Below are 24,410 nucleotides of genomic sequence, written 5' to 3' on the forward strand. Positions count from 1 at the left end.
ATGAGCGGTTTACGAAATAGGATATTTTTGCTTCCGTTTGCCGTCCATATCTCTAGAAGTCCGTGCCTGAACATACCCTGTCAAAGAGTGCCAAATATAATTGAATTGTGAAACTGAAATCCTTTATGAGCACCATGATTAATAAGCTTTTCTTTAAAAAGTGGCATTGTTCTAGCATCTTTTAATTCCAATTGGCATTATTTTAGCATCGATTTTGTACGACCTAGCATTTCATTGCTGGCTGAAAAAAGCCTGGTCAGCCTGAACTAGGGTTGTTTATCTTTTTCCTCTCCCTTCCGAACCAAAGTGCTAGAATGAATTACAGACTGCCAAGAACCACTCGAATATGGATGGAGAGGCTAGATTTGAGAGTGAACATTTTGGAAAAGGCCCCATGCGTTGCATTTTGGGGGCCCATGGGGCAGATCACCCGTGATTTCAGTTATAAAATGATGAAATCCAAAGTTACGTCCCCTCTTTTGGTAATTGGCCATCATTCATTGTGGGTGCCCCCACGTGGTCTTGTGAACGCAAATTTTGAAATGCCATAGTACTAATCTTACCCAGTCGCATTTCAAAATGTGGGTTCACGAAACTATCCAATACTCGCAGTAGATGCGACTGGGACCAAATGGCATCTCAAAATATGCGCTCACGAAACCATGCGGGGGTACCTCATTGGCAAAGAGCATAACTATAGCCCCATGACGCTGCATGAAAAATGGTTTACATTCTGCACATCAGAGGGCGCTTTGAGAGTCAGCCTCTACCAAATTAAGGGCTGATTTGGCCGATTTATCTTTATTGAATTATAATGACTTTGTGTTAGTTTTGGCAAACTATTTCAAAATCTTATGTTCAATTAGTGTCCTGGGTCACATAATGTCTGGAAAAGAAATTGCTTTCATGGCACGTCACAAGTGGTTTATTTAGCAATCAACTGTGCGTCTTCCCATTTTGTTTGGGCTGTCTGACGTTGCAAATAAGGGCCCTTATTAATCCAGTGGTTTGATCAAGCTAGAAGTTAAGATGCTAATGCTGATTTTCGATCTTACAATCTTCCTGTCTATGTGGCAGGGGTTAATGATGGAGTTTAAACCACTGGAATATGGACAGGGAAGCTGAGTTGAGTATGAGGATTTGGGAATCCAGTAAACATATTGTGTTTTTCCTCATATGAAATGAAGCTAGTCCCATGTTCCTAGAATCACATATTTCATAGTTCAGTTCAATCAAACAAACTGGATCAAAAGTAAAGTTCTCTCCATGCTTCACTGTATGACAAGCTTCAAACCATAAATGGGTGATCTGGGTGATCATTGATCACCAGACCAAGGCTAAATATATCATGCTGTACCCTTTAATGTATTGGGCTGGCTTAATTTTGATATAGTTGTGCGATTGAGTTGACGTTCATGATACGTCACAGCCCTGAACTAGGGCATACTCCAGGCCAAGGGATAGTTGTACAAGCAGGACCAGGCCAGGCAGTCACTCACCATTAGTGATGGGATCAAATCAAATTTCAAATCAAAGTTGGCAGAAAACGTAGAAAGTGATCATAGAAAACCATAACTAGAATGCTTAATTTAACAGGAGCTGTACCGCATGAGCATGTTTTCAGGTCAGCTGACGCTGGTGGAAATGGGACAAAGATATTTCGTTAAATCTTGCTTCTTAGAAGAATATTATCATGAAACGTTTGTTATTCCTCTTTAATCTTAATTTCTGTTGAATCTTACAAAATGCAGGTAGAAAGAGTGGTAGAATAATAAAAAACATGCTTTTTAGGGCATAATACACGTAACATGTCAAAAAAAGATTTGGACATTAGTAGAGCAAATCATGTACTCTATTGATTGCCTTTGTTTAGCAACGCATCTCGAAAATCTCGAAAGTGTAACAAAATGTATCCGAAATTGCAACGCAATGATGAGGCATTCGGAATTTCGTTTCAATCTCCCAACAATGTGTTTGAATGTGGGCAACATGATTGCGCCTATATAAACAAGGTAATTCCGACACCTCTGGAGGTCAGCCTGAACCCAGGCTTGTTCCTTGCGTTTCAGTTAAGTGTTTCCATCACATGGAGGAAAACTTTAACTTGAGCCCCATTTTAACCTCTTCAAAATTTCGTTCTTAAAAATGTAGTCGGACAACTTACTCAAACCGTTTTATGAAGCGTGCTGGACGAGAGCAATTATTTGACATGGAGTCTTATTAGGGGTTTCTACTCTGAATTTGGACGAGCCGTCAACGATTCAAATTTGCACCATAGGTGTCCTAAGTAGCTTGACTACGAATGAAACATTTTTTCCACCAGCGACAGCTGAGACGAAAACATGCGATTGCAGCGCCCTTGATCGATCTATATATGAAGTTATCTATGAAAGTGATATACACTAGCCTAGTCCATTGTGACGCAAAAAAGTTCAAGTTCAGCCCAAAGCAACCCTGGTTTGACGGAACAAAAAACAGGGTTACCTTTTAAGGCTAACTAACGGGCTTCAAAAATTCCAATAGGAATATCATAGGCCATTGAAAATGTAAATTACCAGCCCTCCTCATAACCTCTTGTGATTATTGATTTGATTGTCATCATCACTGCTCACCACTACTGATGGGAAAAGGGCAAGTAGACACCCAAGTTCTACTTGTTTACAAGCAAAGCCAAGTACTAGAACTTGGCCAAGCTTACCCAAGCAGTGATCCATTACTATAGTAGAGGGCCCTTACAGTTAGGTCAGGATAACCGCAAAATGGGGATTTTGTTTTGTAGGTAAAGTCAGATGCCAGAAAAAAACTGAGCATTAAACCAAAGCCACTGGCAGCGTCACTGTTGGTGCACATTACTGCTAGCACTGTAAAACTTGATTGAATTTTGCCTGGGTATAAAATTTCTGGCATAAGTTGGGCCACACCATTTTTGTGTTTGTGTACAAACTCAAGTTGGGGCCAGTACCTACTTTTTGGGCCAGGTAAGGACTGGACGACTTGCCCTGTCGGTGCTTGCTCCACATCAGTACTGACCATCCTATGGATGGAGTACGTCAGTAGTGGAGTGGAAAGCTCGGTCGAAGATCGAACGTCTAACAGCGAGGTTTGGTAGAGCTATGCGTTACCTCGCTGATCAGATACATTCCCGCTGAGAGAGTGTTGAATGTGCTCAATGAATTCCATCTTCATGTTCCAGTGCTTGATTAGGAGGTAACGCAAAACTGAAACGTCTTCTAGCGAGGTTTCGAGAGCTTCGTCTCCACTACTTCCGCATTCCATGCCCTATGATAGAGGCGGCAACCCTAGCCTACCCGTCCATGGACTAGTGGTTCAGACAGAGGGGGGGAGTCCCTGGAGTCCATGTCCCTGATGTATACCAGACATCCATCCATTGCTCAGTGCTCAGTGCTCAGTGTCCAGGGTCCAGCAGTGGAGTGAGTGATTCGGGGCTGACCAATTGGATCGGCCAAGTAGCAGATTGCGTGGCCTCATTTCATTGCCGGAGGAGGCGTTGTCTGGTGCACGGCTGACCCGCTTATTACTTTTTACCGCCTACCGGAGGCGTGTCGTTGGCTTGAGCTGGAGTGAGATGGTGCTGAGGATCTGCGTCGCCCGCTGCGTCAGCGTTGTCCACGGTCCAGGGCTTGGTCAGCTTGGCCTTGAGCGACGTGGACGGCGTCTTGGTGCTCAGAGTCAGTCCGCCCGAGCAAAAGGTGGCCAACAAGGTCGAGAACGTCGTAGCCAGGTACGTAGAACCACAGAAAACACCCACCCCACCCGTTTTGTGAGGATGAATGACACTGATCAGGCTGGAGAGTTTGTTTGTTAGTTAGTTAGCCTGAGGTGTGAAGTTCCTTTGGGAACCCATGGAACCCATGGAACCAGGCGGGGGCCCGAATCAGATCGTCCCTTGAGACGGTCTCTCCCCGAGTCCAGCAATCAGCCCTGGCTTTTTAGTCTGACTTGAAAGCGGATCAAAGCGGACTCGTCTCCGGTCTTTAGTAGCCCCCTTGTTGATCGAGGAAAACGGACTACTTGGTGAATTGGTGGTTGGAGCGTAGTAACCAAGCTAGTTTCCTAATGATCCTGCTTTCTCGGCCCCATGGCACACTTTGGGCGTGCCTGAGTGACCTTTTCTGCTTGGCTTTGGTTTGCAGTATGGCTTACTTGTCGAGCTTCAGCACGGCCTTGGAGCAATGCGAGCGCTTGGACCAGGGCGCCACCGCTTGATGGCCGTCAAATTCGAGCACTTTCAAGTGGTCCACTTCTATCAGCATCGACTCATCCTCACCTTGATTGGCACTCAGCAGGCTCGTTTGGGTGCCATCCGGCAATTGGCCCAAGATTTGGCGCCTCTCATCCAAGATATCGCCCACACCGTTCTCAAAGACTAACCCGCCCATGCATGGGCCGACCCATTCGTGTCACCCCGACCGACCGTTTTTATCGCTATTTTTGTATCACTCTTATTTCGCCGCCATACAGTAAACGCCAATTCATCATGGGTGAGAGCTTCCATGCCATTCCGATTTTAGACAAGTTGGCCCAGATTTATGCCGACGAGTTCACCAAAGACCTGGCTTTGGTCTCGAGCTCGGGCCAACGCTTCCGGGTTCACAAGGCTGTGTTGGCCCTCGCCTCGGGTTTCTTCTGGCAGGTCCTCGCGGAATCTCCGGATGGCCACGAGATGCTCCTGACCGATTTCACCTCCTCCACCCTCCAAAGCTTCCTCAGCCTTCTCTACACGGGCCAATGTACTCACCCGGAGTCCCATCGGCGGGAGATCGAAGTCCTCTGCCGGGCTGCCCGCATTCCCATCCAACGATTCCGCATGCCCGATGAACACCCTCATCACGCGCTCACCGTCAAACTGGAGGAGAATCTCACCAAATCCAAGGCCCGCCGCCGGGAAATCGAGACCCGTGAACGGTTCAAGAAGAAGAAGAAACGCATCCTCACCTCGGAGTTGGACCCCTCGGACTTGAAATGCCCCGTGTGTGGCAAAGAGTTCCCGGTTTTGTACAAGCTCAAGATGCACAGTCTGATCCATTCGGAGACGTATCCGTTTCGTTGTCAGACTTGTGGGAAAGGGTTCAACAACAAGTACAAGATGAGGAATCACGAGAAGAAGAGCCATCACATCTCGTCCAAAGGCGATGAGCCGCCCGACGAGGATCAGATGGACCATTTTGTGCCCGATGTCCCGGACGAGGATCCCGATGACGCCCTCGGGCCGAGTCTGGAAACGTTGGGCAAGACTTGCGAAGAGTGCGCCATTGAGTTCGCCACTAAAGGCGCTTACCAAGATCATATGGCGTTAAGACATCCGGATTTCAAGACCTTTCTCTGTTCCACGTGTGGCAAGGGACTGAAGAGCCAGAAAGGCTTGGACCATCACATGAATCTGGTGTGCAACAAGGTCAAGAAGGTCCATGGCTGTTCCATTTGTCCCATGATGTGTCCCACTCTTGCGGAATTGAGGAAACATGAACTGTCCCATGGACCGAAGCCGGAATTCAAGTGTGCTCAATGTCCCACGATTTGCTCCACCCGCAAGGGATTACGGGTCCACGAGAAGTCCGTTCATCTGAGCGAGTCCTCGCCCAATCCTTTGCCGCATCGATGCGGACACTGCGATAAATCCTTCCTCAAGGCCACTTACCTCCAGGTAAGGTTGGAAGCGCTTCATTTTGTGTTTTCATTTATAATTTGATTTTATTTGATTACGTGTATTGGATCTGGCTTGGACTATTCACTTACATGGCCAAAAACATTTTTAAAACTAAAAAGAGCTAAGAAAATGAGGAGGACGAATGAAAAAGAGTTGATTCCTTTTTCAGGACCATGTGAACCGATTCCACTCGACGACCAAGCAATTTGGGTGCATTTTGTGTCCCAAGAGGTGTGCCACGAAGCAGGATTTGGACCGCCATTTGTTTTCCCATCGAGGCGAAGCCATTTTCCAATGCAGTTTTTGCCCCAAAAGCTTCATTCATCGTGCCAACTACAAGCAACACGTCCGATCCCATTTGGGACAAAAGCCCTACAAATGCGTGCCCTGTGATAAGAGCTTTGGGCTCTTGGGAGTTTTACGGAAACATCAAAAGTCTCATAAGCGAAAGGTACTTGTTCAATGATTGATGCAAATTTGGCACACCCCTCTAGTATAGACAAAGGTGAGCATTGTTGACCAAATCACTTGAAGATTTTTTGTATTATTTCAATTTTCATCGTCCAGCAATGCAACACATAACGAACCAGGATTATTGCTAATAAGCGTGCGGAAAGACAAATGATTAGATTTAATTGTACCTTTGGTGAAGATTGAAAATTCGTAGATGTATTTGAAACTAATTAGATATAATTTGACACGTTTGTCAATGAAGCCTAACATGTTAATCAAACATTTAATCAAACATGTAAGCCGTTAACATGTGCTCTTTTGAACAAACTGAAAATTGAAAGCTTAACATCACGACTCAATCTCGATCTCGATCTGAGAATATGCGTTGAACAGAACAATGCCCATCTCTGATCTACGAAAAAAAAAATCCCATCAGTGAGTTAACCTCGGTTTCCCACCCTGAAATCGCTCTTTCAGGGAGATCATACCCAAATCGTGACCGCGCCCAAGGGTCGCCGGGGTCACATGAGTTACATCGATTTTGCCGACGCTCCCTCGCCCGAACCGGAAATCATGCAACCCGTCACGCCCCCCATTGTTCACCACCGACCTCAAGTGTACATCCCCTCGGGTCAATACATCCAGAGCTCGCATCAGCATCGCGTCACGTCTTTAGCTCAAGTCATTGGAGGTGGAGACTACGGCGAATTGACCTACTACAACATGACGGGCGGCGGCGGGAGCGCCACCAACGATTTCACGCCCTCCTCCAACTTGAACCCGTCGGCCGTGACGTCCGTGTCCGGCGCTGTCTCTTCAATACCTTCCATCGGTCGACACAATAACTATGACTCATTTCGAGGAGGTAGGGATAAAAACCGTAACCAACGGCAGAGTGATTTATGATCATAGATTTTGTAGAGTCCGCGATTAGATAGATTTTACTTGAAAATGCTTCACGTTAAGTAATTCCGACCCAGGCATCAATCGAGTTAGTGTAACGCTGCAGTATTTCTTTTTGTGACTCCTACCTATTTAATGACGTAATTTTATTTTTGAGAACGATTTCTTTCTGAAATACTCGTACACCGAATAAGTACTCGCAGAGCAAATCAAATTGCCGATTTGTGCAGAAAATTGGCCATTTTGTATGAGCGGGTTGTTCAACATTTTGGTTTAAACAAACTTCTATTAAAAATTGATTTCCTCATTCATCCGTATTTTCCCTATTTTTGATGATAGTAACATATTTCATGTTTTCCTTGGTGTCCATTGATTTGCAGGTGGCGGACATCTGAATTCAATGCTAGATCCAACCCCATTGAAGACCACCCCAATAGAATCCGGACTTGGTACTAACGAGTTAACCACTCCTTCCGAAGCTGAGACGGGTCCGAATCTGAATCAGCAGACCGTGGTGTTCCAGCATTCGAATCAGTCCCATCAAACGTTTCCCTTGCATCATACTGTGCACTCCCAAGAGCTCACCGAGACCGAATCCATTGCCATGGACATCATGGGTCTTTTCAACGAATCCTCGGTCCAAGGCACCGAAAAGTCCATTGAACACTTGTGATTGATGATTTTTGATTAGCTTCACTCTCTCACCCATGCTAGAATGAAAAAATAATACAGCTCTGCGAACCAGCTTCAATATATCGGAGTGTGTTTCTTTCGTCTTCAAATATCGGTGAATTCAAGTTAGAACATAATATAGAGATATCAAACGAAGGGTCTAATTTGAAGATGATAATGAATTCATGTCATTGGACAGGGGGAAAACGGGGGCAACGGGGGAAAAGGGTGCACCAACCCAACTCCAAAACGAGATAAGACAGACAGACAGACAGACGATCAATTTTCGTACACAGACGGAGCTACGGAGGTTAATAGAGATCCGAGTCGGGGTCTAGGCGGGGACGGCCACGCCTACTCGTGGAAGGGCGAGGCGGGGATACCACAACCGGCTCGCCCATCACGGGCGCTCCGTCCAGGACGATCTCTTCGGGCTCCTGATCTTGGGTGAGTGCCTGGGGTTGGAGTTGGCCTTGGGGGCCGTTGATCTGGCTAAGTTGAGCTTGGAGCATCTGCATCTGCTGCAGACGACTCTGTTGGATTTGTTGCTGCATTTGCTGCATCTGGCTGTACTGACGCTGCTGCTGCATGACTTGGGCGTGCCACGCCTCCGTGTTGGGGGCGTTTTGAAGGTTGCCCGTGAACTTGTCCGTCTTACGGTACATTCCCGGATACAACGCCTTCTCTTGCTGTCGGGCCCGAGCCATTTCCTGGGAACAGAAACACACATTTTAAGAATGATGGGGTAAAATCGGTAAATTCATGTGAACACGTTGAAGAAAACGCTCTTTTTCAATTGGGCCCATTTCTATCATTTGCCTCAAATTCCATTTCATCTGGTTACCATCCTGACATGGTACTAAACTTTAGGCAAACAAACTGTACAACTCTTTTGAACTCCACTACCATTCATTCCACCAAATTCCACCTCCCTCTATATATTAGTGATGATGATCGCTCACCTGTTGGTAATGGCTCTTGTCGTAGGCGGGTCTCCGGTGGATTCCGCTCTGCATTTGCATGATCAGAGCTCGAGTGGCTTGAATGATCTGTTCCTCGGAGAGATGGGGATACTGTAGGCGATATTGTTGCTGAATAGCTTGCGGATTGATGCTTTGGGCCAAAAGGGCCTGAACGGCCGGATCCACGCCGGTCACCAGGCCCTTCTTCTCGTTCTCGAACTCCTCCCAAGCCGCCTTCCGCTCCTCTTCCGTCAGATTCTCGTCCACCTGATTCTCCAACAATGAATCGTGGTCGTGATACTTCCAAATGAGCTTATCGTGCTTCGTGAGTAACTCGGCTAGAAGGCGGTCTTTGGGAACCTTGGGGACCGGGCGGCTCTCCTACAGGAATCAATCACAAGTTATGACCCGGAAAATCAGCCGATCTTTTCAGACCCAACGCCCTTACAATAGGTTCGTCTTGGAATTCGTAGAGAGTGGCCAGCTCATTCACGGAAAAATGCCGCTCAATCTGATGCTCATCCACCACTCGTGCGGACAGGGATTGCTTCGTCACTTGGCGATCGTAGATCTTCTCCTCCATGGTGCCCTTGGCCAGGAATCGGTAGATGTACACGGGCTTGGTTTGACCAAAGCTGCATCACAAGATCGGACACGTGACCAATTATTAGCGTGGATTGACTCGAAGACAATCGTCTTAATATTGAGTGGTTACCGATAGACTCGAAAGATGGATTGAACGTCGTGAGCGGGATTCCACGAGGCATCAAAGATGATGACTCGATTGGCCGCCACCAGATTGATGCCCAGTCCTCCGGCCTTGGTCGAGATCAAAAATAATCGCATGCGATGGTTGGTGGTCTGGAAAAAGAGAAACGAAGGAAATGAAACGAAATTCAATCGCTTCCGGTTCATTTCCGAAAATCAAGGTCGATCTCGTACTTTGTTGAAGTAGTTGCACCATCTCTTTCGGGTATCCGGCGGAGTGGAACCGTCCATACGAAAGTAGTCCTTGCCGTGGACCCAAGTGCCCAAATAGGACATGAGTGTGGAATCTTCGGCGGTGGCGGTATTTTGACCGGCTCTGGCCAAGAAGTCCTCAATCAGATCGAGCGAGAGCAGGGACTGACTGAACACAAGGACCTTGTCGCCGAGCATCTCGCATTCCTTCAGGATGTCCATGAGGATCAACATCTTGGAGCCGTTTTCGAGCCGGTCTAGTTCGTTGTCCTCGCTCAGGAATTGACCCCACCAGCCTGGAACCAGATCAGAACCCATGAATGTCATCGCATTTCTAACGCTGTCTTAAACAAGTGTTGGTCACCTTTCTCACTGGCCAGAGCCTCTGACTTGGCCTCATCCAGCCCTTTCACGATATCGGAGTCCTGCTGACTGCGGGTGACTTTCTTGACCACCTCACGCTCGATGCGGATCTCGTCCTCACTACTGGTGCGGGCGTCATCCTCACTGGTGTTCGGGGTCTCACTCGCCTCGCTGTTGGAAGAAGAAGAAGAAGAAGAAGAGGATACACCGAGCTCATTTCAAAGCTCTGCCTTAACAAGTGGTTGGATGTGATTTGCCCCTTACTCGTCGTCAATGAACCCTTGGAGATTGCCCGTTTCATCTGCGTCGTCCATGTTGTCGTCAGACTCGTCCATGGCCTTCAGATCGGCGCGGCTCTTGGCCATGGCCAGAATGTGCGGATGATTCCAGACGCGGGAGAGATTTTGAACGTCGTAAAAGAGACCGCCCTTTTTCCCACCTAAGAAGCCAGACGGAATAGGTCTCTTTGTTATTAGTTGGTGTGCGGTGGGCCATACGAAGACACAAAGCCACTTGGCCGACTGATCTTACCCTCGAGTTTTCCGTCGGACCCGATTTGTCCGGCGCGAGCAAAGTTCTCGAGGTAATAGGAGTAGAGCTTCTTTTGGAAGTCCGTGAGGCAGATGCAGAGGACGAATTCGTGCTTGGGTTGGAGATAGGGCACGAGTACGTTGTAGTCGAGTCTCTGCATGCAGCCTTTGAGAAGATCACTGAGGATGAACGAGCGCTTCTTCATGACGCGCACATCGCGATCCGTGGAATCCGAGTGCTGACCGTTCTGAATGGGATTCACGAAGCGGTTCTTGAACTCGTTGAACGTGCCCAACAGTTGGGGTTTGACAAAGTTGACCATGGCGAAATACTCGCTCAAGTTATTTTGCAGAGGCGTTCCTGGAAATTGACAGCTTGTTTCAATACGTTTATTGTCATTCTACCGGAATCTAGATGTATCCGAAACTGAAGCTGTGAAGCTGTAACTCAATGATGAACGTATTAACTGATGTTGTAAACATGAGAAATAGAAATGGAACTCAATACATCCACGTCAGAAATGTTTCCTTTTCTTCTTTCACCTCATTGGGAACAAAATGTCAACAAGCTCGACATCACTTTTTAAAAAGTAATACACACTTTCATATGAGTTGAATGATGAGTTGACTGATTTCCAAAGGAAGACCACACTTACCCGTGAGAAGGATCCGCCGCTTGGTCTTGATCTTGTTCATGGCCTTGTTCAGGGCGGATTTGAGATTCTTCAACACGTGACCCTCATCACACACAACCAAGTCCGGCCCAGGATCACACAACGACTTCTGAAAGATGTCCCGCTGCTTGCGATTGTACTTCTTGGCCTCATTGGTCAGGTTGCGGAACATGTCGTAGCCCATGATGAGCACACCGCCCTCTTGGTGCCACACCTTGAGCCGATCCGAGCGTCCCCAGTTGTCCTTCTCTTTGCTCATCTCGTACACGTCCATCTCGAGGTCACCCTTGAGCCACTTGGCGAACTCATCCTCCCAGTTCTTGACCGTATTCACGGGACAGAGCACGAGTGTGCGGCTCACGCGCCCCGGGAACTTCTCATGAACCGTGCTCACGAGGGTGATGGTCTGCAGGGTCTTGCCCAAACCCATACAGTGGGCCAGGATGGCACCCCCGGGCACTTTGCCTTCTTCGACCATCTACAAGAGATTCGAGGTCTTACCCCATGGGCAGTCTAGGGGGATAAGAGTGGCGGGCGAGGCGTGTCTTACCTTTTTGGACTCGAATACTGCGTCCCACATGAACTTGACGCCGTTGACCTGGTGGGGTTTGAGCTTCTTCACTAAGGTCGTGGGCACATCCACCAGGACCTCTTTGGTTTCTTCGTTGAAATCGAGGGGTAGCTCCTCTTGGGTTTCACCTTCTTTGATCTGCGTACAATGAATAATGGGTCGACGATTGTCATCTGATCAGGATCTGCCCAGGACAGGAAATACCCAATCTCACCTCGAAAGTCTTATTGTAGAGCTGTTGTCTTTCTTCCATTCGCTTTCGGCGATCTTTCTCGTCGGCCGCGGCGGTTTTTGTAGATTGTGACAATTTCTTTTCGCTAATGATTTTCCGGATGTCCTTACGTCCGCCTTTGTTTGGAGAATCCGCCTGATCAAAGGGGAGAAATTGAAAAAGGGAGGCTTATGAATCAGGCCCACTTGCTAGCGATTAAACCAAGAGTTGAACTCACGTCTGAGTCTCCCTCCTCGTCCGACGAAGAGTTCTTCTTGATACGTTTTCGTTTCTTCTTCGGTCGAGCCTCATCCTCATCGTCGTCATCGCCATCATTGGACAAAACATCCGAAGAATCGTTACCATTGCGCTTTTTCCGCTTCTTCCCTGGGCCTTTCTTCTTGTGCACCTAAATATTATCCAAACATGCGTACAATTCCCGTCTGTCTTGATCAAGAACCGACCTCATAAGCCCTGTCCAAGAAGAGCTGGCATACATTACCTCAATTTCCGAGTCTGAATCAGCCGAATCGGCGTCCAAGTCATCCGCCTCAAAATCGGACGCATTCACGTCATGATCCGAATCTTGGATGCGATTCTTGTTTCTCTTCTTCTTGTTGTTCTTCTTCCAATTGCCAAATTCCGCCGATTCATCTGATGAGTTGTTAGCTTCCTCATCATGATCGGAGCCTTTGATGTCACTGCCACTGCCACTGCCACTGTCAATGTCACCCTCGTCCTTGGCCTTCTGTTCCTTCTTCAACCGTCGGGTCTTGGCTTTTTCTTCCGCCTCACTGGAATCAGTTTCACTCAATTTCATGCGCATGTAATTCGGATCCTTCCGTTCGGTTCTCTTGCGCTTTCCATCACCACTTACACTATTACTACTTATGCTACTGGAACCCTTTTTCTGCACGGATTTCTTGTCTCCGTTCTGACCGTTTTTCACCTTCAGGTCGTCCGACGACGATTCGTGAGAATCTCCTTGGCCGTTCATCTTGGCCTTGCCGTTGTTATCGGAGCCACTGGTTGAATCCAGGATGGCTGCTTTGGCCAGATCGTTCCGGCTTTTCAGTCCGTCAAAACGGGTGGATTTCGACTTCAACGGATCTGTACTTTTTTTAGGCTCGACAGCCTTGTCCAAGTCAGAGTCAGAATTGTGAGCCTCTTCCGCTGAGCTCACGTCCAACAAATGGAGTTTCTTCTCCTTCTCACGACGTCGATCCCGTTTCCGTTTGGAAGGAGATATTTGGCATGAAGATTGGTCGTCCTCGTCGATGTTGTCTCCTTTAGGCAGCTTTGACGCGCTTTTCTTGGATTTCAGACCGGATGTAGCCTCTAAATTGGAAAGATCGCAAAGCCTGTCGATATTTGGATCCGCTTTGGGCTTGCGGGTACGACAGAGCTTCCGAAGCTGCGGGTAATCTTTGACGTGGACTCGTCGCACTTCCTCCAAATCCTGGAGAACGGCAATTGAGAGCGTATCAAGCTTCACGGAGGCCTTTCCGTTGAGCTTCGAGTCGGTGTCCACGGTGATTTTCCGAATCAAAAACCGAGTTCGGCGTTTCAGACGCTCTTCTTTTGAGAGCTTGGCCCTTTCCAGATTCCCTGCTTTCCGTCTGACCAAGCGTGAATCACTGTCTTCTGAGGCCTGAACAGAGAGAGATTTCTCAGGATCGGAGTCACTCGAGTCAAGGACGGCTTTTTGGGCCTTGATTCGAGCTGGACTGTCGTTGTCAGCGTCACTCGAATCCTGAAGAGCACCTTCCTTGGCTTTGGTCTCGAGATCTTCTTCGGCTTTTGGTATACTGCTCTCTCCGGATGTCTGGCGTTCTTCAGGGGTGGAGAGGGAACCTTTGGCGCGGGAGCCTTCACCATCAGAAGAACTTGAATCTTGAAGAACGACCTTTTTGGCGGATTGAGCGGCGATATTTGACTCTTTGTCAGAACTACTGGAATCAAGCACGGCCTTTTTAACCTGGTCAACGGAGGGTGAGGACTGGTTGGTTGTGTTTTTTAGCGGAGATCCTTCAGAAGACGAAAGGTCTGAAGGGACAATACTTGGACCATTGTCGACCAAAGAAGAGGAGCGTTCATCGAGTTCTTTAGGGCTCGAGTCTGAGCTTAGCTTGGATGGACTTGAAGGAGAGGATTCCTCGGTTTGTTTTACAGGTGAATCGTTAGTCTCGTCCGAGGAGCTTGATTCAAGAACACCTTTTTTGGCTTGAATAGACAGATTGTCTTGATCACAAGCACTGACTTTATTGGCCTTCGTGGGTGAGTTTTCAACTCGTTCTGGGCTTAAATTTTTCAGAGATCTTTTTTGCTCGTCCTGGTCTTGCTTGGCTTTCAATGGAGAATCTTCCTCAGAGTCACTTGAGTCATGAAGCAGTATCTTGTTGGCCCTTTTCTTAGCCTTAGTGGCCTTAACTTTGGAACTGTTTGAGTCTTCAGTGATGTCTTTCGTGGCTTTTTCCTTTTTGAGGCTTGTCTCAGCTACACCATTTTCATCATCTGAACACAACTCTCGTGCGGATTTCTTGGCCTTTTTCTTGGTTGGGGTGACCTTCAACGGTGAGTCTTCATTGCTTTCCACACTGGACTCTTCTGACGATTTCTTGGCTTTATTATTGTCCTTTCGTTTTGGACTTGAGTTCGAGAGAGAATCCTCAACGTTTTCAGCCTCGGGGTCATCAAGGGGTTCCTTGTCCTTTTCTTGAGTCTGATTAGCATTCAGTTGAGGACCTTCATGTCCATCTTCAGCCGCACTAGAATCGTCGTTGGTCTTTTTAGTTACCTTTTTCTTGGTCCGGGCGGGCTTCAATTCCCCAGCAGGAGTTTCATTGTCAGAGCTTGAGGTTTGAAATAATTTGGTGGACTGTGCTCTGGTTCGATTGATCTTCAATGGAGAATCCTTATCCGGGCTGGAATCAGGTACAGACGTGTTGGCTTTATCTTTCAATTGATTGCCTTTCAAGGCTGAATCTTCTTGATTGGCATCGGAGTCCTCAGGTGATTTCTTGGAATTTTTCCCTCGGTCTTGATTCACTTTTAGGGTGGAAGCTTCCTCTTCTGAACTCGATTCCTGAAGAAGCGCTCTCTTGGCCTTCCTCTTTACTTGATCTGTCTTCAGAGGCGAATCCTCATCTTCTGCAGTGGATTCATGAGGCGGTTTCTTAGCCTTTAGTTTTTTCACTTTTACCGGAGATTCATCATCATCATCACCATTGGAAGCCTGCAGCAACTTTTTAACTCTCTTTTTGACTGGATTGGCCTCCAAAGGAGATTCTTCGTCTTCAGAACTGGATGCTTGAAGCAATGTCTTGGCCTTTTTCTTGGCTTGACGGGTCTTGAGTGGAGAATGTTCACCTTCGGAACTGGATAGCTGTGGCGATTTTTTGGCCTTTCTCTTGATTTGCTTCCTTGTCAATGTAGCTGCTTCAGTTTCATCTTCATCGGAATCCTCAAGGGGCTTCTGGCTGGTCCTCAAGGACGGAGCACTCTGACCATTGATCGAGGGATTGAGATCCTCAGCAGGGCTGGCTTGAAACGTGGATTGATCCTCCAAGTCGGAAACATCAATTTGAGTCTTCTCAGGCCTGAATTCGTTTCCGGACCTCCTGATGGGCGCGTCTTGTGAATCGGAAAATGCACTCTGACTGCCGTTCGAGTCACAACTCGGGTCCTCTCTGACAACTGTTTTCAATGGTGTGGAAGTCGATGCTGGTTTCTTTGGCTCGGAATCCTGACTCAGAAGCCCGGCGGCTTGTTCCGGCTCTGAGCACGTTGATGAAGCGTCGGCCCGGGCGGGGCTTGGGATCACCACGCCCACTTCCGCGGAGTGACGGTTCGATTTCGCGACTAGCGATGAGTCCCCATCCTGACGAGGAGGACGGGTACAGCGTCGAGTGGGTGGGGTGTGCTCTACCAAACCCGCAGATTTGACGGGCACACGCGATTCAGAATCGGTGGCTGGTGGAAGCGAATCGTCCACGGATCTTTCGTTGGAGGTTGGGCTGGAATTCGGCGCCCGAGAAGACCTATTGTACTGCACAAGAGGGCTGGGACACTCGGGGGAATTGTTGGTTGGAGAGTTTTCGTTTTCTGAGAGCTCACCAATGGCGTTGGTAACCTGCAAAATCCCAGAAGGACGGGAATCAAAACCAGGTCTCGGGTACAAGTAAAGTGATGAGGTGAGGTACTTTTGATTGTGCTTGGGCTTGATCAAGACTATAGGCCATATACTAGCAGCACAAGACCATGGATGATGGACTTGCAAAGGAATGAGCAGTCATGTTAGGGATCAATGAAGGCAAAATCATTCTTCTATTTTTGTTTTTAACTAAGCTGACGACCCTGACGATCCAAATGGCAATACTCGGACAAATTTTGTTACTTGAGAAGAGATCGGCAATGGCTCTGTTTCAACTTTGTTTTTTTCTAGAGCAATGGCATGCAAATAACGCAAACTTACAAGTAGTCTATCAAAATGTGAAAAATTATAATGACTCGGACTTTGGTCCCCCCCAAAAAAAAGAAGAAAAAAAAAAAAGGTTTTCAAACTTGGTTCACCACAAGCTTATTCCCAAATGAAGCGTTGGGTAACGCGATTCGGAGAATCCTATTGATAATCTGGATGCCATTTCGTTCTTCGGCCATTGACAACGAAAAGTTTTAAGATTGAAGTGACCTTTCCCTGCATTAACCAAGCACCAAAATTTCATCCAGGCCGACCAGGATGGTTCAGTCGAGCTTCGACTTCACATTCTGGCCATTTCATACTTTCATGGCATAGAGTTCACAAGCGGAAAAGTTCAGTCCAGCCATTTTAAAACATGGATCAATTTTGGTCATCCGACGTGGGGAAATCAGGGCTCCAATCCCTCCGTGGTCACTAGTTCTGTCTACTAGTCTAGTGGCCCCCCCGGACACCCAGTATTCCTGACAATTGATAGAAGGCCTGCTAAGGCTTACGAGACACCTGGGGACAACACCATGTCCTCGACACAAGGCCATCCTGTCTCCTTGGGTCCCCTCAACCCCGATGGGATTTGAATTGGGCCGAAAGGGACGCCCAGGGGGTGTCTCAGTTCGATGGATGTCGCGACATCTTCGACCTAATACAGAAACGTACAGGGCCTAAACCCGGCTGAGCATAAAAGCGGGTTCTCGTATTGGGTGAGCACATATCTGATCCCGCCCCTGTCCGAGTCAAGTCTCGGCCGCACCCACCCCTAGATTAGCGTCGTCAGGCGGGTCTTCACGGTCATGGTCCGGGTCCGGGCGGCGTGCGGGTAGCAGCAGCGGTTGTCGGCACTGGGGGCACGGGCGGGCGGCCACCACTCGGCCTTGAATGCGGGCCAGCACGCGCTCAGCCAGACTGGCCCGCTCGGCCGGACTCAAGCTGACTAGAATTTGTTCATCCGTCACGTGCGGCACCGCCCCCCGGGTCGATGGAGCTCGCATACCCTTCCCCCTCCCCAGCACCTATCCACACTTACCCAGCCACGGGATCGAAGCAGGCCACCGGGTGGGTCTCGGTCTCACCCGGCCAATGATCGGGTTCGGGAGTGGGGCACGAGCCAGGTGGGCGGGCCACCAACCCAGATTCAGTCCCGAGGGAGGACGAGGATCAGACGGAGGACAATCACGGCCCACGAGCTAGACGCAGAGCCTTGGTGGGTAGCAGAATCAATCCCTCGCCCGTCAGACCAGCCAGACCGTTTTTTCTCCGGTTTTTTACACCAGGCCCTTTTCGATCCCGCACTCGGCACTCGTCACACGGCACTCGGCTCCACCAACACTGCACCAAATCCTCTCTGAGACTAAGCTGGCAAGTTAGCCCTACCACTACTGCTGCCAATTGACACAACACTCACTGGCCTTCCAGTCGTCGACCAGGGAACCAGGGACTCCAGATGGATGAACGAGAAAAGCGCCGGAAAGAGCGCCGGATTTGAATCCCCGTCTCATGATAGCGCCATTCTCAGCGCCAGTGCCCATCAAATGAGGATTGATTTGACTCGACCACCAATTAAACCCATTGAGAAATGGCGTTCCAATCACACCCAACCGGATCTATGGGCAAAATCCCAGAGTGAGATCACCGGAGTCCATGAGCCCATGTGATTCCCGATGAGATGTGATGAGATCAACTCATACAAATAACCCGACAGCAGCTGAGGGTAATATATCTAATCGAAATCAGTCATGTTCTTCAACTAATATGTCTGTTAATGAATAAGTTAATGAGATACGATTTTGAAAGGTTTGGTGATTCCTTTTTTTTTCTCACCGCAGGGAGATGAAATGTGCACATTACAGGTATTTTTTCCCTGTTTTAGCACTCCCCACGAATGCAATTGTTTTTAATCAAAAGATAAACTCTTTGGCACATTTTTCTTCCCAAAAAGTATACATTACTTGCTTGCAAAAATTATGAGCGTCAGGTACAATAAACGTGTTAAATCGACAAATCTGATTATCAGAGTCAGCCTGGCTTGGTTGCTGCAATAGATTGAGCCACAGGGGAGTCGGCCAGTGGATTTAATGACATAATTTTAAAAAGCAGATATTCGGCTCATGGACAAGTAATTGATATTTTTTGAATGATTCATGTGCCAAAGAGTTTATTCTTTGATTCAAAGCTATGACACCTTCCATTAAGGCCATGGTTGCGGCAAAAAAAAAGGAAAAAATATATATATGTAATGGCTCAAGATAGTCCAAGCCACCTAAGAGCGCCCAAACCATCTTGGGACATTATTTTATCTCCCCAGGATAAGTAAAACATGGAACACCTAACCTTTAAAGATCATTCTTCATTGCCACCATCAAACTGCGGTTGTTTTAGGCTTGAGTAGCATGGGCAGGGTTGAAGCTGGTCAAGGCAATTGAGGGCGGCCTTATTGGGGATGTCAAGTAAAGAAAATTGAAGGAAAAATGTGGCCCAACACCCTGATTTTGGGCATTTGGGGAGGAGAGAACTAAGACAAACATCACAGTTAACTCGCACCATTTGCCCATTGAATTTTCAATAATCGAGTGATTTTGAGCGAGTTGTGTTACAAAACCCTACTAAATGAGCATGTTTGGTGTTAATCAGTGAATACACTATCAAATTGGCTCAATACCACAATGCTAATTGCCTAGACAAGCATGTAAAATGGAAAAAATGTCAAAATTCAATGAATGCACAGTGCAATTTGGCTGGGCATGTTGTCTTTGATTTTACTCCATGGAATAACGTCAGTTGTGCATGAACGCGTTTACTTGACTAGCCCTATAGGCTTGAAGGCGCAAAATTTGTTCGAAACCGCCAGATATGGAGGCACTGTCGACGACTGACTATCATTCCTATCATTCTTGAACAGGAGAAGAAAATTCTGTACAGCCGGTAAGCCTTGATAGGCCGAAAGGCTGGACGGCTGCTTGAGAATTGGGCAAAAAAACATTGAGGACCTGACTTTCTTGAACTCAGGATAGACATGAATTCGAGGAAGGATTTGAGATGAATAGGGGGCTCTCTAATGGATTATGATGATAAATGATCAAGCAACAATAATATAAACTAGTAGGCTGCAAAGGTTTTGCTGTGCAAAAAGCGATTGTTAGGCCAAGAAAGGGAAGAGCTATTTGTGAGCAGTCGAGTCAGTGGCGTCCCTGAAAGCTTCTGCCTTTCACTTTGGCTTGGAATCGGCCCGGTCCGACCGGGTTAAAAGCCGAACTAAACTGGCTAAAATTCGATTGAGGATTATACCGTCTATGACGCCTCTGGCGGCTGATCGATTGACCTTGAAGGTGGATTTTTTTTCTTGAGGCTGATATGGTTATGGTAACCATGGTTATTTGAGATGATAATGTATAAACAACGTAGTTACTAGAATCACATTCAAAAATAATGAAAAAAAAAACGAGAATTAATCACACTGAAATTGGACCATGTGATGAAGTCTCAAAATGAAAACTGTCCAGGACAAACTCAAAAAAGAGAAGCATCATTTTGAGAAGGCCATGGACGAAATCGTAACTTTTAATTGTCTATATTGGGATATGGTTCTAGCGCAGTTGGTTAACGCGTGACCGAGTTAAACTCGGGTTCATGGGTTTCGATTCCCAGGTCTCCCCCCCCCCCTTTCTAGTGGATCATCGCCTCGAATGGTGGCCCCAGAACCCAGAATGGGGCGAAATAGATGTATATACTGTAAACATTGTAAACATTGTAAAAGACCTATGATCCAATGAGAAATATCTCGCAATAAAGAGTTTAAAAAAAAATATTGCCCGCTAGAGGTCAGTCAAAATAAGCAGAGCGTAAAGATCCTGATAAAAACGCTGATGAGAGATGATATCGACAAAAGATGTGCAAATGCTTCCCAAATCAAAAGACACTTGAAACAGGGCCCCAAAGTCTTACATGAAGTAGGTCTTTCATGTCTTTATGATCCCACCATATCACTAACGCCTCCGATGCCAATTCCTACCTAGACACACAAAAAAAACTAGGCATTAACGAACAAAAAACTGCTTCACGCTCTAGGTGACGTTGAGGTTTTATGAAACATGAACCTACCCGAAACACTGACATTAGTTTACTTGGTTATTCCGTGAAGCAATGCAATTTCTTACCCAAGAAATGTGTTCCACATGTCCGTTTAATTCCGATTTCAATTTACAATCAAGCTCTGCATATTCAATTTCAGTCACCTTGAGAAAAATATACACGGTCTGGTACTCATCAGGGCTGCTATTTGAAGCAATCACATGAAAAATAACAAAGTCAGCCGCCAAAGAATCCCTGGCTCCAAGCATTGATCTCCACATGAACGCCTCTAAAAATAATTTCTTTCAGGCTTTTTCAGTAAAAGATCCTTAGAATGCCCCCCGCAAATCAAACTTCACCAATCAAGGGGCCTGATACAAAATTTGGCCATGAAATGCTTTCAAAAAGGCGCCACTTTGTCAACTCACTGCACGATAGAGAGAATCAACAGTTGACCTGCCGAAGTCTTGTCCGTCGTCCCATCCGTAGAAGCTCTAGTACCTAGAAGCGTACCTTGAACAGTCAGTGTACGTATGTAGCAAGTTTCACGACCGGTGGACTCATACAAACGTTACAATATTAAAACAGAATATCCAAAGATATCATGTTGATCGATTGGAATGAGCTCATCCGACAGTTTGAGGCCTGTATTTTGCGCGCTAGCCCGCCTAATCGCGCCGTCGGAGGCGCAGCTGAAGAAGGTGGTGAGGAGGCAGAGGTGTCACCGGAAGCGGTGACCGCCCTCAACCACAAGCTCATTGAGGTGCACAGCCGCTTAAAGGCGCTGGACGACGATTGCAGCATAGACACGTCCACACATAGCCCGGCACAAGGAAGCGCGGGCGCCACTAGCCTAGCGCCCAACCTGCTACAGCCGCATGTCATGGCTGAGCTGGTGGGGCACTGTCGTACCATCTTGAGCACGCCGGGCCGTGGTCCCACGCACACGTTGGCGGCGCAGCTGTTAGCTGAGGTTGGGCGAACAGCGGGCGGGCGAGGATTGTGCTTGAAGGACCAAGTGACCAGCGCGCTAGAAGGGGTACTAGCTGAGGTCATCGAGTCCCAGGAACCACGAGTGGAAACTGTGGTCCAGGTAATTAGGAAGGGATTTTAAAACCTAATTTACACAATCCTGAAGATTGTAAGATAGACAGAAGAAGAGGAACTCAATTTCGGGATAGCCTGTACATTTACAACCGCTTGCCACATATTGGCTAGGCTAAAATATTTGTAGACATTTCAAACTGAATACATGAAATAACTACTGTCCATTTTAAACTTTATGTTTTCAATTCTATTCATATTTGTCGGAAAAACATAGATTTTGAAATACGATGAGAATAATGAGTAATTTGAAGTTGTTGGCCAAATGAAGTGAAGAGGAATAATTTACTTGTATAACGAGGAACATTGTATCATAATTGATCGCGCCTCGTATGGTGCCTATTTCATGATTGGCATACAAATGATAATAATCAATTCATGCCGCCGTCTAGATTTGTCGCATCTTGGGGAATCTGTGCTACAATTGCTCTGAAGGTCGAAACCAGATCATCGACTCCCAATGTCTGCAACACATCCATACGATTGCATCAAATCGCGAGCGCATCAAAAGTGGAGACGTTGGACAACGATTTCCCGTGATACTCCCAGGATTCCTTCTCAACTTTTGTAACGAGAGCCCAAGCAGTGTGAAACGAACTGGTGAGGACATCGTAAAGCAGATGATATACGTTCATCAGACACCGTTCATGACGATTTCAAAATGTTTTCCATTGATCCAGGCGAGGTCGGGTTCGTTGATGTGATCGTTGAGAACATTTTGACCACCAAAACCAACGATGCTGTTTTCAATGCCAGTTTGAATTTCTTTGTGGTCGTGGCCGAGGACGATCGCGGCCAGGAATTTCTCCGAAAGAGTAGTAATTTCGCCAATGGTATGAAATATAATAAAAACATGCACATTATAAACGTCCTTACACTTGGAAAGTGTATTTGTCAACACTTGGTTGACAATTCTATTGTGATATTGGGACAAAGAATACTATTATGCCATTTCTTTTGATGTTGCAGCTCTCAATCATGTCTTGATTCACACCACTAGTCCGGAAGTGACTGAAACGGCTCTGGAGTTGGTCAGGAGTATCGCCGAAAATCCGGATCTCTCCCTGGAGTTAGCCAAGAGCCCCCTTTGCTCCACCTTGGTCAAGCATATAGCGGGCAAGTGGCAAACCCCAGAATTTCACGATCACCGGACAGACGCTTGTGACTTGTTAGTTTTGATCTTGGGGCACGACGCCAGTATGAAACTGATCTACAATCAAGAGCAAGGCAAATTTCTGAACATCTTCAAAGGTGAGGAAATACCCCTCCCCCCCCCATATACACACACACACACACATACACACATTGCTCTGACAGAAAGCATGTCCAATGCTTGTTTTTCCTTCTTTGCACTCTTCCCTTTTTTTTTCTCATAGACTGGCTTCTGACAGAAGACGTTCAACTAATGGTGGCGGGTTGTCTCTGCATCGGAAACTTTGCTTGTAATGAAGAGCATTGCACCCAGTTAATGAACAACCATACCTCGCAAATCCTCGTTGACCTTCTAAGGTCTCATCTGAATCCCAATGCGGATTTGAAACTCCAACACGCCATCTTAGGAGCCATTCGAAACCTGGCAGTTACCGCCAAAGCCCGCAGTTGTCTTCTCGAGCAAGGTAAAACAATCATGCGCCATTCTCATTTGCGTAGATTTCATCATAACTCTCATCCTCTCTCTTTTTTGCTTGTGACTCCGTTCAGGCTTATTGGATCCTTGTCAACAACTCATGGGACGCCTCTCTTTGATGAACGCCCAGCCCGTGGTCTTTAAACTCCTCGGCACAATTCGTTTGGTTATTGACGGTAGCTCTGAAGCGGCAAAGCAGATCGGAAGGTCCGGTCCCAGCATCGGGAAACTGGTCGAATGGGGCAACTCTGACACCCAAGGGGTCAAATCCGAAACTGCCCGACTTCTGGCGTCCCTCGTCAAAAACAGTGCTTCCAGCGAGGTATGCTTGATAGTTAGGGTGAAAGATTATTCATATCAGAAGAGTAATAAGGAGGGGTATGGTGGTTGCTTTTAGGTTATGATTGTGATAGTTGATTGTGGAGGCCTGCCTCACATTACCACTATGATAACATCGTCCCACGTTCGCATGCTCAATGAAGGTTTGGTGGCTTTGACGCATTTGGCTGCTGCCTTGAACCCAGATACTGTACACGCCCAACTTCATACAGATCTCATCGTGAATGGCATCAAGAACATCCTGAATCACGACTCGCATCCTATTGAGGTGAAGCAGAATGCCCTCACGTTAACTTTGACCTTACTGAAGGCCAGACCCCAGGTGTTTGTGGCTATGTTGAAAGAAATGGAACTCGAGACGATCTTAATTGACCGACAAGAGCAATTGCGGGACATGGAACAATTCCAGGAGCTCAATCGCATTCTTCAGGGTCAAGCATCTTGATGAAACCGATGGAACCAATGATGCCGATGATAGCGGCAACGGTAATGAAATATTCATTCCCCGGGAGTTTGGAGGCCCCATGATCATCTCGCGTTGAAACCAAAGTATATTTTATACATATATTCCTTCCGTTGGTCCGCCGTTATTGAAAAATAGAAATTATTCTGAACTACGTCTTAGAAAAAAGATCCTTTCTATCCTCCATCGTCTTTACGCAGATTAGGGCAGGCTGTGGCCTCTGACCTGGGATAATGTAGTCAAATACAGAAATAGCTATACTCAATTTTATGAGATAAATCTAAGCTGAACTAAGTAAGAGGGAAAACTATGAATGAGCGAGCCGTGGTAAATCAAGAAGGTCAACTACGTCGTACCAACTCGAATGA

The 24,410-nt window shown here is 47.0% G+C and overlaps 4 protein-coding genes across 5 annotated transcripts; 3 read left to right on the plus strand and 1 right to left on the minus strand.

Moving 5' to 3' along the window:
• The first annotated feature begins 3,359 nt into the window (after nt 1–3,359).
• Nucleotides 3,360–4,623, plus strand: LOC131888615 (uncharacterized). Its single transcript, XM_059237516.1, has 2 exons — nt 3,360–3,742; nt 4,155–4,623. Exons 1-2 carry the CDS (start codon nt 3,587–3,589, stop codon nt 4,389–4,391), a joined length of 393 nt encoding a protein of 130 aa, XP_059093499.1. The 5' UTR covers nt 3,360–3,586; the 3' UTR covers nt 4,392–4,623.
• Nucleotides 4,483–7,775, plus strand: LOC131888611 (zinc finger protein 227-like; the record flags this gene model as incomplete). The annotated part of the gene is given in 4 exon segments (XM_059237511.1): nt 4,483–5,665; nt 5,838–6,119; nt 6,599–6,986; nt 7,405–7,775. Coding segments are annotated over 4 exon segments (2,130 nt in total). The 3' UTR covers nt 7,698–7,775.
• A 129-nt stretch (nt 7,776–7,904) lies between these two features.
• LOC131888609 (transcriptional regulator ATRX-like) lies at nt 7,905–17,751 on the minus strand. 2 transcript variants are annotated; one of them, XM_059237507.1, is made up of 14 exons: nt 17,200–17,751; nt 12,470–16,099; nt 12,206–12,376; nt 11,971–12,123; nt 11,736–11,894; nt 11,168–11,663; nt 10,513–10,872; nt 10,246–10,420; nt 9,983–10,152; nt 9,601–9,914; nt 9,374–9,519; nt 9,107–9,293; nt 8,659–9,039; nt 7,905–8,406 (listed from the first exon to the last, which is right to left on the minus strand). In XM_059237507.1, exons 1-14 carry the CDS (start codon nt 17,431–17,433, stop codon nt 8,008–8,010), a joined length of 6,975 nt encoding a protein of 2,324 aa, XP_059093490.1. In that variant the 5' UTR covers nt 17,434–17,751; the 3' UTR covers nt 7,905–8,007. The 2 variants fall into 2 exon arrangements, with proteins under 2 accessions (XP_059093490.1, XP_059093491.1); XM_059237508.1 differs by lacking the exon at nt 17,200–17,751 and adding an exon at nt 16,942–16,998.
• A 3,219-nt stretch (nt 17,752–20,970) lies between these two features.
• On the plus strand, nt 20,971–24,196 carry LOC131888901 (rap1 GTPase-GDP dissociation stimulator 1-like). The gene is made up of 7 exons (XM_059237849.1): nt 20,971–21,602; nt 22,006–22,213; nt 22,294–22,446; nt 22,583–22,864; nt 22,990–23,229; nt 23,315–23,562; nt 23,638–24,196. The coding sequence occupies exons 1-7, from the start codon at nt 21,114–21,116 to the stop codon at nt 24,022–24,024; spliced, it is 2,007 nt and encodes a 668-aa protein (XP_059093832.1). The 5' UTR covers nt 20,971–21,113; the 3' UTR covers nt 24,025–24,196.
• The last annotated feature ends 214 nt before the right edge of the window (nt 24,197–24,410 follow it).

The sequence above is a fragment of the Tigriopus californicus genome, chromosome 10, assembly GCF_007210705.1.
Source record: "Tigriopus californicus strain San Diego chromosome 10, Tcal_SD_v2.1, whole genome shotgun sequence".
Classification (NCBI taxonomy): Eukaryota; Metazoa; Arthropoda; class Copepoda; order Harpacticoida; family Harpacticidae; genus Tigriopus; species Tigriopus californicus.